Raw genomic sequence first — 17,429 nt, forward strand, 5'->3', positions numbered from 1 at the left:
GCTTCATCATACTGAAAAACTTTGTAAATACAATCTCACAGTAATATATAAATTACATTTTCTGCATTGTTTCTGAAATAATCAAATTTATGTTCACTATCCTTCTCTCAGCATCTGTTTCAACTTGCAGCAGTTGGGTGTCCGATATTTATTGACATTTAGATCCAATATATCTTATTGGGGGGGGGTTCCTTTCCTAGCAGATGAATTAGAGCTCTCTAAAATAACTGACAAAATGAGTGAGCTCTTATGCATCTTTTAGGCAAAAGGACCCCCTATAAGATATGTAGGGTCTAACTGTCAATGATTATCTGACACCCAACTCCTGCATGAAGAGAAAATCAAGAGAGGCATGCTGAGAGAGGGATAGTGAAGCTAAACGTTATTTCAGAAATGGTACAGAATATAAATGTATTATATTTAGCAAGCTGTATTTCAGTATGATGCTTATATTACAGTTTCAGATTCACAATAGTTCCCCTTTAAAAAAGGGAATTTGGTGCAATAGTTTATGCATATACTGTAGCACCAGTTTTGTCACCATCATACAAGACCCAAATTCCTCTTTAAATAACATTGTCTTGAAGTGCAGGCTTGATTTTATCTTGTTAAAGGGGTTGTTCACCTTTAAATTAACTTTTAGTATGATGTAAAGAGTGATATTCTTAGACAATTTGCAATCGGATTACATTTTTTATTATTTGTGGTTTTTGAATTATTTAGCTTTTTATTCAGCAGATCTCCGGTTTGCAATTACAGTGATCTGGTTGCAAGGATCCAAAAAATCCTAGCAACCATGCATCGATAGATATGAGAGACTGGAATATGAATAGGAGAGGTGCTGAAAAGAAGCATCCGTAATAAAAAGTAGCAGTAACAATATATTTGTAGCCTTTCAGAGCATTTGTTGTTAAAAATTATGTTGGTGACCCCCATTTTAATGCTGCAGAGAATTGGCAGAAAAAGGCAATTAATTCAAAAAATATAAAAAATAAATGAAGACCAATTGAAAATTTGCTTAGAATTGGCCATTCAATAACATACTAAAAGTTAACTCGAAGATGAACCTCCCCTTTAAGTCATACTTTTGTATTTATTGCTCTAAAATAGGTATAGGTTTGGGTCAGCCGACAATAGTGATTTATTTATTAATAAAGATTATAGATGCTTGGTTACATGCTTCCACCCTGCTGTTCAAGTCCGTCCTTGAACTTGTTTGAAATCGTAGAAGCGTCTGTTCTTTCCCTAAACCCCTAACACTGGAACAGATGGATGGCGCATGTAAGGTTTTACCTCTGAGGTGGTAACAGTGAAGCCACTCATTAACACCGAATTTACCACTTCGTTAGCAGCATTGCTTCCTGTTGAGAAACACTAATTTAGAATCTGAATTGGAATGAGCATACACTTTGTCTGCCTATCGTTTATAATAAGTTGTGACACACACCACACATTTCACTATACTGAAGTTCCCACAGGCTACATTTATTTTTGCAACTAAATAACCCATACTGAACTTTGCTTGAAAGATGTTGGTATTATTATTGTTTATGCTGCGCTACCTTCTGTATATGCCATATTTTTTTAGATTTAACAAGCAATGCAGTGTCCTGCTGAGTAGAGCTTTAGCACCATTTTGGGGTGCTAAAACTGACTGATCATCTTTCACTGCTGAAACATGCCTCAAGTAGAATGTGTTATGTTTTCTTAAATGTTCAGGGGAATGATGAAAGGAAAATGTGTTTATATATTTGTGTGTGTAAAATGGCATTTTAAAGTAAGACTTGGAAAAAAAATGAAAACTGCACTAGCAGATTATATATTTTTTTTATTCTTGAATATAAATGGAATAATTCATTTTAGGAAGTTGTAATCATCTGAAAAGTTGTCATAAGATAAGTGAACGCAAAATAACAGCACCAAAGGCTTATTTATACTAGATGCAGATGAGACACTGTGAAATCAATGGAACAACTTTTAAATAGAGTATCTACTAAAAGAGATTGTCAACATCTATTTTTTATGGGGGGGGGGGTTGCCAGTTACGTATCTTTCATCACTTATCCCTAGTCCTGACCCATGTCCTCTTACTGGACGCTCTTCTTGTTTCCCCCTGCCTTGCCACGCATGTGTCGGGTTGCCTAGGATGCCCAGCCGGCCCTGTTTAACAGGGAAGATCTGTGCCTCTGCAGATGCCCCAGTAGCTCCCCATCTTCTTTTCTGCTGATTCACTGCACGTTCTTTGTGCAGCGGTCAGTTACTGAAATTTGGGACAAACTCAAAATATACAGTACACATAGGGGTTATGTAATAAAAGCCAATACTTTTGCCAAGGAGCAGTAACCCATAGCAACCAATAAGCAGATAAAATTTACTGGTCATCTGTTTAAAAGCAAAACATCTCATTGGTTGCTATGGGTTACTGCTCCTGGGCAAACTTACTGACTTTTATTACATATAGGGGTATGAATATAAATCTCAGAATATAAGGCAGAGTAGTAATTATTACAGATAATTACTAAATGACCGCAAAGAAACCAGTGCAACTAGCATCATAATTTAATAATCAGCCATGTAGCATCATCTTATATTACAGGCCAAATTTCTTTTCTGCTTGATAATTTGCGACAACCCCTAAGCTCAGCTTCTCAACAGCTGCTCAGAGCCCATTGAGCTTGTGAGTATCTCTAACACGTTCCAAGATGGTGACTCCCCTGTGACAGGTTTGAAGTCCTGGATCATTGCTGCTGTTGACAAGCTGAAACTTAAGGCTGCTGCAATAAGTTCAGTATATAAAATATGGCATTTTTAGCCACATTCATTTTTAGGGTTTAATTCAGCTTTCAAGGGCCTGTAACTCTTATGTCTATATGCAATTACAATAACGTTTGCTTCACACGTCAAAGTGAACATTTTAATGTGTACTGTAATAAAGTAAATATTCATTCAAATGAAACCTAACAAATGAAAAGTCCAGTGGCAGAGGGTGGGTTACTGCTCTCTCAATGCACTGAAATCACCAAACAAAGCACTTATTTATTTTTAAGTATAATATATTAAACTATTAACCTACATTTGTGAAATTAGTGCATTGCATCTGAACCTCTACAACTTTTAGCATTAAAGGCTTCTTTGTAGTGTCCAATATTTAAGGCAAATCAGTTGAATTATACGGAGGGGGACGACTAGTGAAAGCAAAGTTACTTATAAAGGGGGTGTTTAATACAACACATGCTACAAACCAAGAGGCTATTTTATCTTGTTTATTGCATAGCATCTGACGTTGTTTTTAATAACTGCATTTACACTTAAAACCACTAGAGTTCTTTATTTAGCATAAATGTTTTTTGTCCTATTGCTGAGAGATGTAGTTGAATACAGGTGATGGCTTAACCTCCTTTCATCCGCTAACCATCATTCTTTCTTTCTTTCTTTGTTTAATTTGGAAGCCATGTTGCAGAACTAAATAGGTTATGGACCCTTAACATCAATTTGAGGTTTCTGATTGTAGCACTTTAGACTGTGGCCAGATAGCTCAAGTCTGGATTAAATTCTTGAAAAATTCTTTAGAAGTACTTTTCAGTGATATAGGTGAACATGAGCCTCTCAGGGGAAATGCATCCATTGCGGTTTTCTTAGCAACACTTGGTAGGTTCTCAAGGAACATGGAAATTCCGTGGGCGGTTTATGAATTAGTAAAGCTTGAATGTACTGTATGTACACTTATGAGAACAAAATGACACCCATTAGTGTGCCATACCATTTGCACATGCAGAGACCTTGCTGGCTGTTTGGTGTTTGTGCTTTTATTAAAACATACATGCAGGGCACAGAACATAGCACTTCAGTATAGTACGCGTGTGCTTCGTGCATAATGTTTTCATGGAGCAGGACATCATTACAGAGCTACTGATGCACCTTGTCAATACATAGAGAGCATAATACATATCTTGTTTGCCAAAGGCTTAAATCGAGACACCTGAGGTCTACCCAGTTGCCACCCGTTACATATGCTGTGCCTGACAGTGGTAGGTACATATATATAGTGCTGGGCACTCAACAAAGCTGATTGAACAGTGGTACGTCTTGCAGCCATGCATTGTGTCTGGGGAACTTGACAACCAACCAGATATGGCATTAGCAGCACCAGACAGGACATTCTGATTGACATAGGCTTGACTTTGTGCTGTAGACAAGCACGGATGTGTTTTTTTTTTTTTTCCATTTATGATGATGTTCAGTTATTGTGCTAAGGGACAGGGCACAGTGTTGGTTTCAGTGCCATCAGCCTGTTTTATTTTTTTTTTGCATGCTGAGAGAAGCAGATCTGTTACCTTCCCCAGCTCAGTTGATTGGCACTGAAAAGTACATACTCAGATTGCGTGCACGTAAAAAATTGCCTGCTGATTTCTGCTACATGTATCTGCATGCAAGCGGAAGCTCTACTTTCCAGTACAGATTAATAGAGCTGGGGGCAATAGCAGATCTTCTCTCCGCCTTAAGAAAAATAAATAAAAAATACCCACTGGCTGAGAGCAGCGGAGCCAACATTCTATGTGCATGTGCCCTCAGCCTAGGAATGTTCAAAGGCAGTACATTGTTTTTTGTTTTTATAGTTGCAGTAATGAACCATATGTATTAAGATTTCTATTGTGGAGCAAATTAAAAATGTAAAGTAAATATATCAGTGGAATTATAAACCAGTAGTGTTTTTTGTTTGTTTGTTTTATTGTGGCTTGTTTAATACTCTAATGCACATTCTTATCTTTTTATTTTTTCATTTTACTTTTTAGAACACATTTCGTTAATGGGAACATTAACAGGATGGAGGAATCCCAGATAAATACTGAAGGTTCTGGTGCTAAAGAGCGTCTCAAAGAGGACACCAATTTCAACTTTGTTGAAGAAAATGATTTAGTATTTAAAAGTATACAATCCGGAAAAATACTTTTTGAGAAAAATAGTTCATTGACTATGCCAGAAGAATTACAGAGGTCTGAAAAAACCTTAAGCAGAGTCCAGCCATCTCTATTTATTAATGCTGGTGATCCTACTAGCCCTAGTGAAAACCTTTCCTTGACTAAAGAAACGTCTATAAATGGACCAGTTTCTTGCTCCCCAGCCATCACTTCCATCAAGAGTACAGATAGCATTTCAGAAACCTCAGAACAATCTGTGGTTCAGCAAAAAGATTTGTGTTCATCTTTGAAGGTGGTATATGAGCCTACAATAAAAACTGCACAGATGTCCAGTCAACAAGTTTTATTTTTAATACCAGATATAGCACATGCAAAGCAAGAACCCCATTCCATTGTAAAACTTCCTACCTCTTCTATTTGTTCTGACACACCTAATGGAAATATTTTCACATTGGATAGCACTTTAATAGAGCCTGTAGATGTCTGTGATGATAGGAATAATATGCCTGTCAAAGAGGTTTATAATCCAAATGGCTGTGGAAAAGGTGATTATGTAACAGGAAATGAGACCAATTTGAATGGTCAAAAAGAACTTGTAAATATTGAAAATGCAGTTGAAGAATCTGAAAAAAACTCTGTTGTAAAGGTAGAGAAAAAGAGAAAGCGTAAAATGGATGGTAGTAAGATAACTCGTTGCTATTCAGAAGATGCTTACAATGATGATTATATTTCAAAGAAATCAAAGTTATTAAGTCTAGATATGATAGAACAGAGTGATGAAGAGCAACTCTTAGCTTCTCACAATTATAAATTAACGAAGGTTAAATCTGAATCCAATCATGATGACACGGAAGATCATCTTCCAAAAGAAGAGATAGATGCTATCACACATTATATATGTAGCCCTGTTTGTGACTTTTCAGATGAGGCATCACCTGATGATGTTGGATCATTTTTTCCAAATGATGATTGTGATTCATTGTCACCTCCAACTTGCACTAATGATCAAGAGCCATCATTTTATCCATGCACAAAATGCAATGTAAATTTTAGGGAGAAGAAACATCTTCATAGACATATGATGTATCATTTGGATGGGAATAATCACTTTCGGCATGTTAATGTTCCAAGGCCATATGCTTGTAAAGAATGTGGGAGAACATTTAGAGACCGTAATTCACTTCTTAAACATATGATAATCCACCAGGAACGACGGCAGAAACTAATGGAGGAAATAAGAGAATTGAAAGAACTTCAGGATGAAGGCCGAAATGCACGACTGCAGTGCCCTCAGTGTGTATTTGGAACAAACTGTCCAAAGACATTTGTGCAGCATGCCAAAACCCATGAGAAAGATAAAAGGTACTATTGCTGTGAAGAATGCAACTTTATGGCAGTTACTGAAAATGAACTGGAGTGCCACAGGAGTGCTGCACATGGAGCAGTGGTCAAATGTGCAAGTCTCACTTCAGATATACCACAGAGGAAAGGTATTAAAAAAGCCTCATTAAAAAATTCACTTTTTCTTTCATCCAAAAAGTCTGCAAATTATATGTGTAAGCTGTGCCCTTTTACTACTTCTACCAGAAACATTTTAAGAAAACATATTGAATATGTGCATCAGTCATCTTCCCCTGATCGCTTTAATGGTTCCCTTTTACAGGATTTCACAGATTCCGAACTTTTAAGTGTTGATAAGGAAACAAAACCATTTAAAAAACCTTCCTCTTCATTTCCAAAGAATTCTGTCTTAAAACAGGATATGAAAAACCATTATGGTTCTATATCCCAAACAAACAGTTTTACAAAGTTACATCGCAAGCACAAGATTCAAAAAGCAAGGAAAAGTGCTGCTCAGTCTGTAGTTTGTAGTCCATCCATATCCCCAAATAAAGCCCTTCTCTTTACAAGCAATGACCAAAAACATAGGTATAATCAACACATTACAAAACAAAAATATGCGAGAGCGAATCATGGCTACAGATATGGCCAGAATTTCAAAATGTTAAAGAATTTAAAAAAGGAAGATTCATCTAGTGCTTTAGAGTTGCTTTCAGCATCCGGTAATCTTCAGAATGATTGCATGGTTATGGATCCTCAGACTTTACAGCCAAGGAAATTTGTTGCTTTTAAAGATCAGAGACGGCTTGCTGTAGAAAAGGTGCTTAATTCAGAAAATGAACATTCAGCCACTGAAGAAAATTTAGACTGTTATCCAGATTTCCTTAAAAAAATGACATTTGTTGTACTGAAGAAAATGGACCCCTCTGAACAAAAGGATGAATATGATGCATGGGAAAATGATGAAATATATGAATATGCAGAACCTTCTGATGTATCCTACAATACAGGAAAACAGTCTATGTATCCTGTATTCAAGGAAAAAGTGAATGATGAGCATGGTGATGAATCCACCCTGCACTATAATAGCAGTGATGGTTTTTACTTTGAGTATTATGAAGATGGTGAGGGGGATGTATTTATACAAGACATGCCTGATGCTAATCATCTTGAAGATGATGACTCTATGCTGCAAGAGCATGACTCTATATTCCATTGGAGTGATTTGTCTCTTGAAAAGAAATCTTGTCCTTATTGTCCTGCAACCTTTGAAACTGGGGTTGGACTGTCCAATCATGTTCGTGGACATCTTCACAGAGCAGGATTAACATACGAAGCTAGACATGTGGTGTCACCAGAACAGATTGCAACTAATGATAAAATGCAGCACTTTAAGAGAACTGGAACACCAACAAAACGAGTACGAAAAGGTAAGAATGAACTTGGCTAGAGTGTTTAGATTTTACTGAATTGTTGCTGACACGTACAGCCGCTCTGATACCCTTCTTTTTCAATCTGAAATCTTTGTAAAACAGCTCTTTTTATTAAGTTCATACATGAGCCCGATTACCTTGCATTGAACTTATTTGGCAATCTGTAGAACTGGCAACAAAGATTTCTCTTTCTGGCATAGGACAGAATTTACAGATAAAAGGAGAATTCGACCCCCAACTGTGATAAGTCCCCACTGGCCTCCCTCCCTGCCTCCCCCCTGCTACAGACAGAATTGTGTCCCCTGTAGGATCACTGACCGCATATGCAAAATGAGCGGAGCTCACGGGCGCCATCTTCTCTTCATAATCTTTGGGTCTTCTTCCTTCCCTTCGGCAATTTCCAGCACATGCGCAGTTGTCGCGAACTGGAAAATTGCTCCAACTGCGAAGGTGCCAATACGTCACTACCCTTACGAAGATTACCGAAGAGAAGAAGATGTCGCCCATGAGCTCCGCTGTGCTCTCTCTGCATATGCTTTCAGTAATCCTACAGGGTACACACTTCTGGGGTAACACTTAGCAGGGGGGAGGCAGGGAGGGGGAATTAGTCTGTTTGGATAGCACCTCTCAGTTTACATTAGAAGAGAACTTCCCTGCCATTCTAGTGGGATGCATTGGTAGATGAGATTTTCTGTCCACACTGAGCAACTCTTATCTGCAGAATGGTCTGTAAACACTGCCTTCCAATTTTTCCAAACAGAGTAATGTTTGAGCAATTTTGCTTCTAAGTGTTTTCCAAATACTTGTTACACTTGAGAAAGGGCACCGCTCTGGGCCACGAAACATGTAGTGTCAGCAAGTCTGAAATAATGTCATTTCAGCAATAATCTGCTTTGTCAAGTGCTCCCCTTTCTACAATTCATGGTAATATATCCAAGGTGAGCGGTACCCCGTTAAAGGATTGATGCACTTGGTTAATACACAGCAAAGGTAGTGCGCTGGAAGATAACCCCTTTTTTTATAATAATATCACTGTATGGCCCTCTCCAGTTTGGACTGTTGTGAAGCAGTGAGTAGAAGAAGAATTGTCTGTTTGATGCTGATGAGAGATATCTACAAAGAGACCCTGCCTAAGCTAAACATTACTGACAGAGTATCTTTAGATAAAATGATGTGCCTCAGCTTAAGGCACTGTTTTGTCTTTTGTTGTGGTTTTTGTCAGGGTTGCCAATTTCTCAGCCCTACCTTGGGGCCTATATCCGTGTTACCCTGATGAAGGCCTGAACATAGAATATTTACTGATGCACTAGCGTTTTTTTTTTTAAAAAAAATTTGTTTTCTAGTCCTGAGTTGAGCCTAGTGTGTGGCAGTGTGTGTGCTTGTATGTATTTTAGTCCCCATGTAATATAATTGGACTTCTAATTTTGCAAAAGATTTTAAAATAACTAATTTTTTTTCATACTGTTTTTTAGCAATAGAAAAATCAGAAAGTCCATCAGAACATACCTGTGCACTGTGTGGAGGATGGTTCGATACTAAAATTGGATTATCAAATCATGTTCGTGGGCATTTAAAAAGAATTGGCAAAACGAAGTGGGATGCAAACAAGTCACCTATCTGTGTCCTTAATGAAATGTTGCAAAACGAAGAAAAATATGAACAAATATTGAAAGCACTGAGTAACAGACGTAAAATTCACAAACCGTATATAGCTCAGAAATCTTCCAGTAATAATTCAGCGAGCACTGCTTTGCCTCCTGAAGCTCGCTATAATGGCTTAAAGGTTGGAGCAGCATCAGAATTAGAGGGATTGACTCTATCAAATGAATGTAATAAAACCAGCATTGATGGTGACACAGATCAACCCTTTTCACTAATTGAACTGCTTAAAATGAAACGATTGGGTCAAGGAAAGAATGTAGAACATTCCACTCAAAAGATCAGTCAAACTGCAAGAAAAAGGTTCATTCAAAAATGCCTTCATCCACTAAATGAAGACTCTACGTTGATGTGTAATCCACATAAATCCATGGACTATGCTATGCATGCAGGTAAAATCCTCTAATTTTTTAAGTATTTTTATTTTAAATTCAAACTTTGACTTTTTTTTTCCTTTACCTTATTCTACATTAAAGGAGCTGGATAGCCCTCTATTTAACACAAGTTCAATGAATAAGGCTTGTACTGAAGATGCCTTTGTCTATTTCTTTATATAGGGAATATCTGTTGCTTTTGTTGTTTCTTGCAATAAACTGGGGGAAACACCAAAATTAAAAGCAGTTTACATTTTCAACTTTCTGTGGTTCTCCAGAGCCACTGTGGCAGGGGGAGGAGGAGTAGGTTGTTAATTATATTACCAGTTTGAACTAATCTCAAAGCTTGTGACAAGGAAGACTAACTGACTGACAAGGAAGGTCATGTGCTCATGGCCTAAGGCTGGTGACACACGTGGCAATTGCAAGGAGATTAGTCGCCCATCGATAAATCTCCTCTTCTACAGGCGACTAATCTCGCCGAAATGCCTTTCACCGGCTAGAATGTAAATCGCCGGCAGGAAGGCAATCGGATGGCTTCGGCTTTCCGAAGTCGCCTGAAGTTTCCTCGTAAGGCAAAGTGATCTGAGTGCCATCCTGCCAGCAATTTACATTCTAGCTGGCGGGAAGGCATTTCAGGGAGATAAGTCGCCCAAAGAAGAGGAGATTTATAGCTGGGTGACTAACCTCTCGGAATCGGAGCATGTGCCACCACCCTTAAGGGGGCTTTTATGTAATCTTGTGATTACTGTGGGAGGTGAATGAAGGTAGTAAATGTAAAAACAAAACAAGTATGCTCCATAACAGAAAAAAATAGGCAGAATAAATTGTTGACGCAAGGCAGTCATTTTACTATTGGAAAGACCAGGGCAGTAAATACCAAATGGTCTCACTCTGGCCTTCAAATACAAACATGCACTGATTCAGGCCCTGCAGCCTGACAAAAGGGATACTATTATGTAACTAATCCTCTGTTGGCTCTGAAGATTTCATTCATGTGATAGGAAAGCAAATTGTGGCAGGTAGGTGGTGGCTGATTTCCACTATAAGTAGTTTCGCTTTAAATGCCCCAGATTCCATAGCCCTGTAGAAGAGCTGTATCCATAAAGTTAACAACCCTTGTGGCTTCCAAGCGGAAGCTAAAATATTTTTATTTCCTTGATCGTTACTTTCTGTTTTTTTGTTTTGTAATTACAGAATCTGTTACATATAACATTTTAAAGTAGAAACAGAAAACAGTAATATATATATTCATTAAATCTATGTAAAAGGAGATAGTATATGAAGATTTTTTTCTCACTTAAGACTATTCCATACAAAGGAACAACTGCTTGTTTTGTTAACTTCAGAGCTGATATTTTTTCTCCCTTTGATAAGTAAAACTAGTTTGTTGATCATTTGCTTTGCACAAAGAATTTTGCACAAACTTCAGATCATTAATTTTCATTACTGCTTGCGCATCCAGAGTAATGAGTATAAAAGGCACTGAATACAATGTTTTGTCTAACAGCTGTTAGGTGCTGTGTTTTGTCACCTATTCTCCCAGTCTTCATCAGCAGCCTAATTTAGTACTGAGCCTTTTGCAGTCTTGTGGGTAAAACACTTTTTTATTACCTCAGTGCCAACTAGACTCCTCATTCTGTACAACACTCAGCAGGCTCAGTTAAGAGTAGCTTGATTTTAATAGAAAAACAAAAGAAATCCAATGTTTCGATCACATCATAGTGATCCTCAGGGACAAAAACTAACCATATATATAATATTTATAAAATAGCTTATAACATGTTTTTTGGGGGCATTTTATTGCTGCTACGTACATATGTAGTTCTTTGTATAAGTTGGGTTTTAGGTGATGAGATAATGTGTATTTTAGGATATGGCTGTGCATCTACAGACAAAAAAGTGCTTGTTCCCCTAGTTTCTCTACTAGATAGCGTCTAGTACATCGTATGGATGGATCAGCACCTCTACTACAATTATAGCAAAGAAAGTTACACCAACACACGTGTCTGATGAAGGAGTGTGCCTCATAAATGTTACAGTGTGATATAATAAATGTGCAGGAGTTGTCCCTGAATCACTTGCTATTATATGCCGGTTTAAATTTCTTTGTCTAACTGGAGACCCACAGGCTTGATGCTGCCATTCTAGCCTGCAGAATGCCCATGGAATCCAAAGATATGATTTTTTAAATTATATTTTATTGTAAATCTTACTAACATGTCCTCTATCAGATAATCAATGCATGTAGGAGAAGCTGGACAGAACTGTGTTTAGAAAAGCCATGATTTTACAATAATACATACATGTAGATCTTCCCATGTAGGATGAGCTTCACATTTATGCAAGATAGGTACTTCTACTTTCAAGTGACAACATTGCTTAGGGAAACTTTTTCTTTTCAAATAATAAACCTTTATTATTATATAATATAATTGTTAATGACAAATATTCACTTTTTATCCATTGATCTTCTCTATAATGTATTCATTCTAATAACCTTAACTCTGTACAGAATTCAAGCAAAAGAAATCAAGATCAAGGTCTGGAAGTAAGAAGAAAGGATTACCAATGTCTCATGGTGCTGATGAGGTTTACATCCTAAGATGCAGGTACTTCTTTCAAAAGAGTTTTAAAAATGTATTGTTCTACCTGCATTTGAAATATTCTTTAGCGCACGTGGTAAGAATTTGTTTTTCTATTGTAATTTACCAATTTTTAACTGTCTTCAGTTTTTGAACTGTCATACTTTGCTAGTTGCAAAGGAACATAATACAAGCAGATTTGCTGAATTTCAAGAGCACACAAACTGTTTTGCAAGTTTTCCGAGGAATATTTGTCTTGGCTTTTGCTCAGAAGGGTTATTTGGGTATTGTATTGTTCCAGTACATTATATGAAGTTACAGTAATTGATATTGCAAATTCCTCCTTATGTGGCCAACTATGCATCCAGAACTGCTGATTATATAAGAGCCATATATCCAAACTTGCAGACAGCCGCTTTTGATATCTTTAAATCTTATCAGTGCAGGCTACAAGAAGATGGCTTCTGAGGGCTAAGGGCTTGAAGACCGTAAGGGTGGCGGCACACACAGAGATTAGTCGCCCCAAAGACAAATTTTCTCTACTGCAGGCGACTAATCTCCCCAAATGCTTTCCCGCTAGAAAGAATGTGAATCGCTGGCGGGATGGCATACGTATCGCTTCGGTTTTACAAAGTCGCCCATGGTTGGAACTTTGGAATTCCGAAGCGATACATATGCCATCCCACCTGTATATTCTTGCCGGCAGGAAGGCATTTCTGAGAGATTAGTCGCCTGCAGTAGAGAAGATTTGTCGCTGGGAGACTAATCTCCCCATGTGCCACCACCCTTAAGCAATGGAGTCATGGCTGGTAGGATAAAAAGTTCTATAAGGATTTGGATTTAAGGCAATGCTGCGTGAAGCTAATACCTTCTATTTGATAAAGTCTTTAAACTGCATGTCTTGCATTGTGATGGGCTCTTAAGTCACAGCTTATCATAGTAAGTCTGCCCTACCACGGGCAACAAAATGTCCCTGGTTTCCTTCCCACTGGCAGTAATGTGAATCAAAGTCGGGTATATATACACATTGCAAAGTAGTCCGAAGTTTCCATATGAGGCAAGTTTGGCATACTTTGAAAAGTGCAGATGATATGTATGTTTTCCCACTGGTGATTCACATGACTGTTGGTGGGAAGGAAACCGCACATGTGCCATTGCCCCAAAAAGGATTATTACGTTTTCCAGGTAATCACCACCAAGGGGCTAAGCAGTATCTTTTACTCACACTACTTCCTATTTGAACCTGCATAATTTACTGTCAGGTGACCAGCGAATGACACAGAAATTCACAAAATTGTGGCTCAAGCAAAAAGATATTGGTGCTTGAAAGTTTGTGCACCCTTCAAGCTGTTTTATATTTTTATATGAAGGTGACCTAAAACATCATCTGATATTCAAACAAGTCCTAAAGGTAGCTAGGACCAAACCTAGTTTAAACAAATGAAACAAAAATTATTATATTTGGTCATGCATTTATTTGGGAAAAAAGGATCCAATAACATATGTGTATGGGGAAAGTAAATTAATCAGTATTCACTTACTTGCGCTCAGTATTTGGTGTGACTCCCTTGTGCAACAATAACTGGAACTGAATTTTGTGGTAACGGTTGATCAGTCCTGCACATCAACTCGGAGGACCAATTAGTGTTCTTTTTTTGCTTTTAATCCTTAGTATGCAGGTCCGATTTAGAAGTATACTAAATGAACATTCATGTCCCAAATGGCACCCCTTCAAGTCGCAGATTGGTTAATAACTGGGAAAAGGTTAAAGAGTTATAATGGAATAAGTAGCTATTATGTTATACATCCAGTCACTCCAGCCTTTATAAATAAATTTTTTGGACTAACTCTATTAGAAACATGTTTTTATGTTGCGCATTCTATCTATTTACCCAGTTTCCTTTTTACACTGAACAATTCATTTAAATGCATTAATAGAATCTGAAAATATTTAGGAATTTAAATTTAGAATATTTAGTCCTTTAAAATCGCTTTCCCTTGACAATCTTTCCACAGTCTCTGCTGCACAAAAAAGTATCTGAAAATGATCTACATATACATTTTTTGATTAATAGAATCTGCCATCACAACCTCCCTAACCTCACCATGAACAACCCACCTACACTGCTTTAAATGAAAGCTCAGTTTCATTCTAATGGTTTTTCTTTAAAGGGATGCAGAAGTCAGCTGATTAAAAGACCTGGAGAAGAACAGAGTTCTGGTACATGTTATAACCAGAGAACAGAATAGGATAAATAAATACTCTCAATTGCTGTTATATTTACAAATAATTTTTAAAGCATTGAACATGTATAATTTGTGTACATTGATCCACCCCACAGAAATACATCACCTTAGATCAATTTTCAACAAATTCCTTAACATATAAGTTTTTGGGTTTTTTTCGTCATGGAAGAAACTACATATAAGAAAAAAAAATACTTTTAAATTAAACGGTTCATAAGCTAATCTTTTCTATATTCTTAATGATGTGTTAAACTTAAAATGTTTGTACACAAATGTTTGATAAATCCATTTTTATTCAGTTTTTGTGACTGCAGCACATGCAAATCCAGTTTCTTATAGCCCTTCCATATCTGTTGAGTTGATACACCGACAAGTTTGCTTGTGTAGCAGGCCTCTTTGGATAATGCACTTCTCATACTGTTTTGTGCTTGATGAAGGTGTTCTGTTTCATAAACTCCCAACTTTGTAGTTAGCCATAATATTTAAATGCTACAAAATTAATATTAATTACTGATCCTTCCCATTCACAGGTTTTGTGGACTTGTATTTCGTGGGCCTTTGTCTGTTCAAGAAGACTGGATAAAGCACTTGCAACGCCATATTGTTAATGCTAATCTTCCAAGGACTGGAGCTGGTATGGTTGAAGTGGAATCGCTGCTAAAGAAACCTCCCTCAATCTCTGAAACTTCATTTCCTATTCTAATGGAAGCAACAACATAGAACAGAGATCATGTTTAAAAACACAAGACTTGTTTTAGTGTACATCAATACTTTTTCTATAAAAAAAAAAAAAAAAGTTGATCAATTTGTTAAACCATAACGGATACAGTAAAGGCTGATTTGCCGTATCACAAACTTTTAATTTACAATAAGATGCCCAGTTTATCTTTGGTTAAAATGTATATTAATTTTTGTTGATTTACACGCCCTGTGTAATACAACCCAAAATAGTATACCGTTTAAAATTGTTTTTTTTTTTTTCTCCAGTTCTTGTAACAATGAACTGACATCCAGTTTTTGGGGGAGGAAGAATTGGACTCTTGTATACATTTATTTAAAGTACTTTCTCTAATAAGTGATACTCAATGTATTTAATTTTTAGGGCATTAAGTATTACCATGTACTGCAAATTTCATAAGACTGTTCCATTCAAATAGGGCAATCAGTACTTGTATGCATAGATGTATGTGTTTTTTATTACACAAATTTTTGTACTAAAAAGTGGAGGGTGAATTGTTTTAACAGATCTTTCTGAAAGTGTATATATATATATATATTAATGGAACCTATTTGTTGAAAGGAAATCCTTTATTTCAGTTGCATTTCTCACTAACTGGTGCATCCATGCTACCTCCTACTTTGTCAACAAAGATGTATTTACCCTATGACATTTTTAAATGTAGATTTTGAGCAAAGTTTTGTTTATAGGAAAAAAAATATCATTTGCTATTCTCTTTTAATGTTCTATGTTAGTTTGGCACCTTAGTACTTTATTAAACACACATTTTGTAAATATACCTTTCTCACCACACTTAAAGGGTGTTTTTATGTTACGTTTAGCTTCACATTCAATCATTTTAGCAGAAGTTTAATATTTCAAAATACAGGAATGTTTACAATGAAATTTTAAAACTTGTTTTGGATGTGATTGTGTATGAACATTGTGTAACACTATGCTCATTCTAAGGGCCAACTTACAGAAATATTGAAATAAATGTGTTGTGAGGATGGAAATTTGAAGTTTGAATGTGTTTAACTTCAGAAACTGACAACAAAAAAGGCCAAAAAGATGATATATAATGTTTCAAAAATATTTGACATTACTATTAACACACTCCTATTTTATAATCCAATTAGTATTGGATTTGTATGTAGGCGTTAAAAGGGATCTGCTGATTTTTGTTATAACCTCGCCGTTTATATGAAAAATACATTCTCCATGAATCTTTTATGATATTGCCGACTCCTGAAGGACATGACACCTAACCGAAAGCTAAATGTGTTGTATGAGTTGGCTTTAGTAGCAGAGAATTGTGACGTGCTAACCAGTTTTAAAATGCAGGAAAATGAAAGGTTGAATCATTCCTTTTTATAGTACAGGCATGGGATCCATTATCTGGAATTCAAATGTGTAAGAGAGAACAAGGTGCTCCAAAATTAAATGTAAAGTAACGCACCATACAGTGAAAGTGGTCCGGGTGCATCAGCCCCAGACCCCCAGCTTTAGGGAGCGGTACAGCAGAGCTGTCCAGCACTCAAACGGATCCACAGGACCAGAGATATTCAGTTAAAAGATATTTTTATTAGTAGAAAAATTAAAAATATATTTGCATCTCCATCCACCCTACGCGTTTTGCACCTTTTGAGGTGCTTAGTCATGGGCCATGCTAAGCACCCCAAAAGGTGCAAAACGCATAGGGTGGATGGAGATGCAAATATATTTTTAATTTTTCTACTAATAAAAATATCTTTTAACTGAATATCTCTGGTCCTGTGGATCCGTTTGAGTGCCGGACAGCTCTGCTTCCTTATCTTATCCATTATCTGGAAGCCCATTATCCAGAAAGCTCCGAATTACGGAAATGCTGTCTCCCATAGACTCTATTTTATCCACATAATCCACATTTTTAAAAATGATTATACAATACCTTGTACATGATCCAGACTAAAATAGAATTAATCCTTATTGAAGGCAGAACCAGCCTGTTGGGTTTATTTAATGTTTAAATGATTTTCTTGTATACTTAATGATTTTCTTGTATACTTAAGGTATGAAAATCCCAATTACGGAAAGATCCCGAGCATTCTGGATAACAGGTCCCACCTGTACAAGCTTTCAAGATTTTAATTACATCTCTTCACCAGGAAAAG

The 17,429-nt window shown here is 36.8% G+C and overlaps 1 protein-coding gene across 1 annotated transcript in view; it reads left to right on the plus strand.

Annotated features, from left to right (window-relative positions):
• The window catches only part of znf644.S (zinc finger protein 644 S homeolog), a 32,210-nt gene extending 15,918 nt beyond the window's left edge, over positions 1–16,292 (plus strand). The window contains exons 3-6 of the mRNA XM_018261027.2: positions 4,794–7,690; positions 9,166–9,744; positions 12,242–12,338; positions 15,089–16,292. Coding sequence (XP_018116516.1) covers positions 4,794–7,690; positions 9,166–9,744; positions 12,242–12,338; positions 15,089–15,278 — 3,763 coding nt within the window. The 3' untranslated portion in view covers positions 15,279–16,292. The remainder of the gene's footprint in view (positions 1–4,793; positions 7,691–9,165; positions 9,745–12,241; positions 12,339–15,088) is intronic.
• Positions 16,293–17,429: the final 1,137 nt, after the last annotated feature.

The sequence above is a fragment of the Xenopus laevis genome, chromosome 4S, assembly GCF_017654675.1.
Source record: "Xenopus laevis strain J_2021 chromosome 4S, Xenopus_laevis_v10.1, whole genome shotgun sequence".
NCBI lineage: Eukaryota > Metazoa > Chordata > Amphibia > Anura > Pipidae > Xenopus > Xenopus laevis.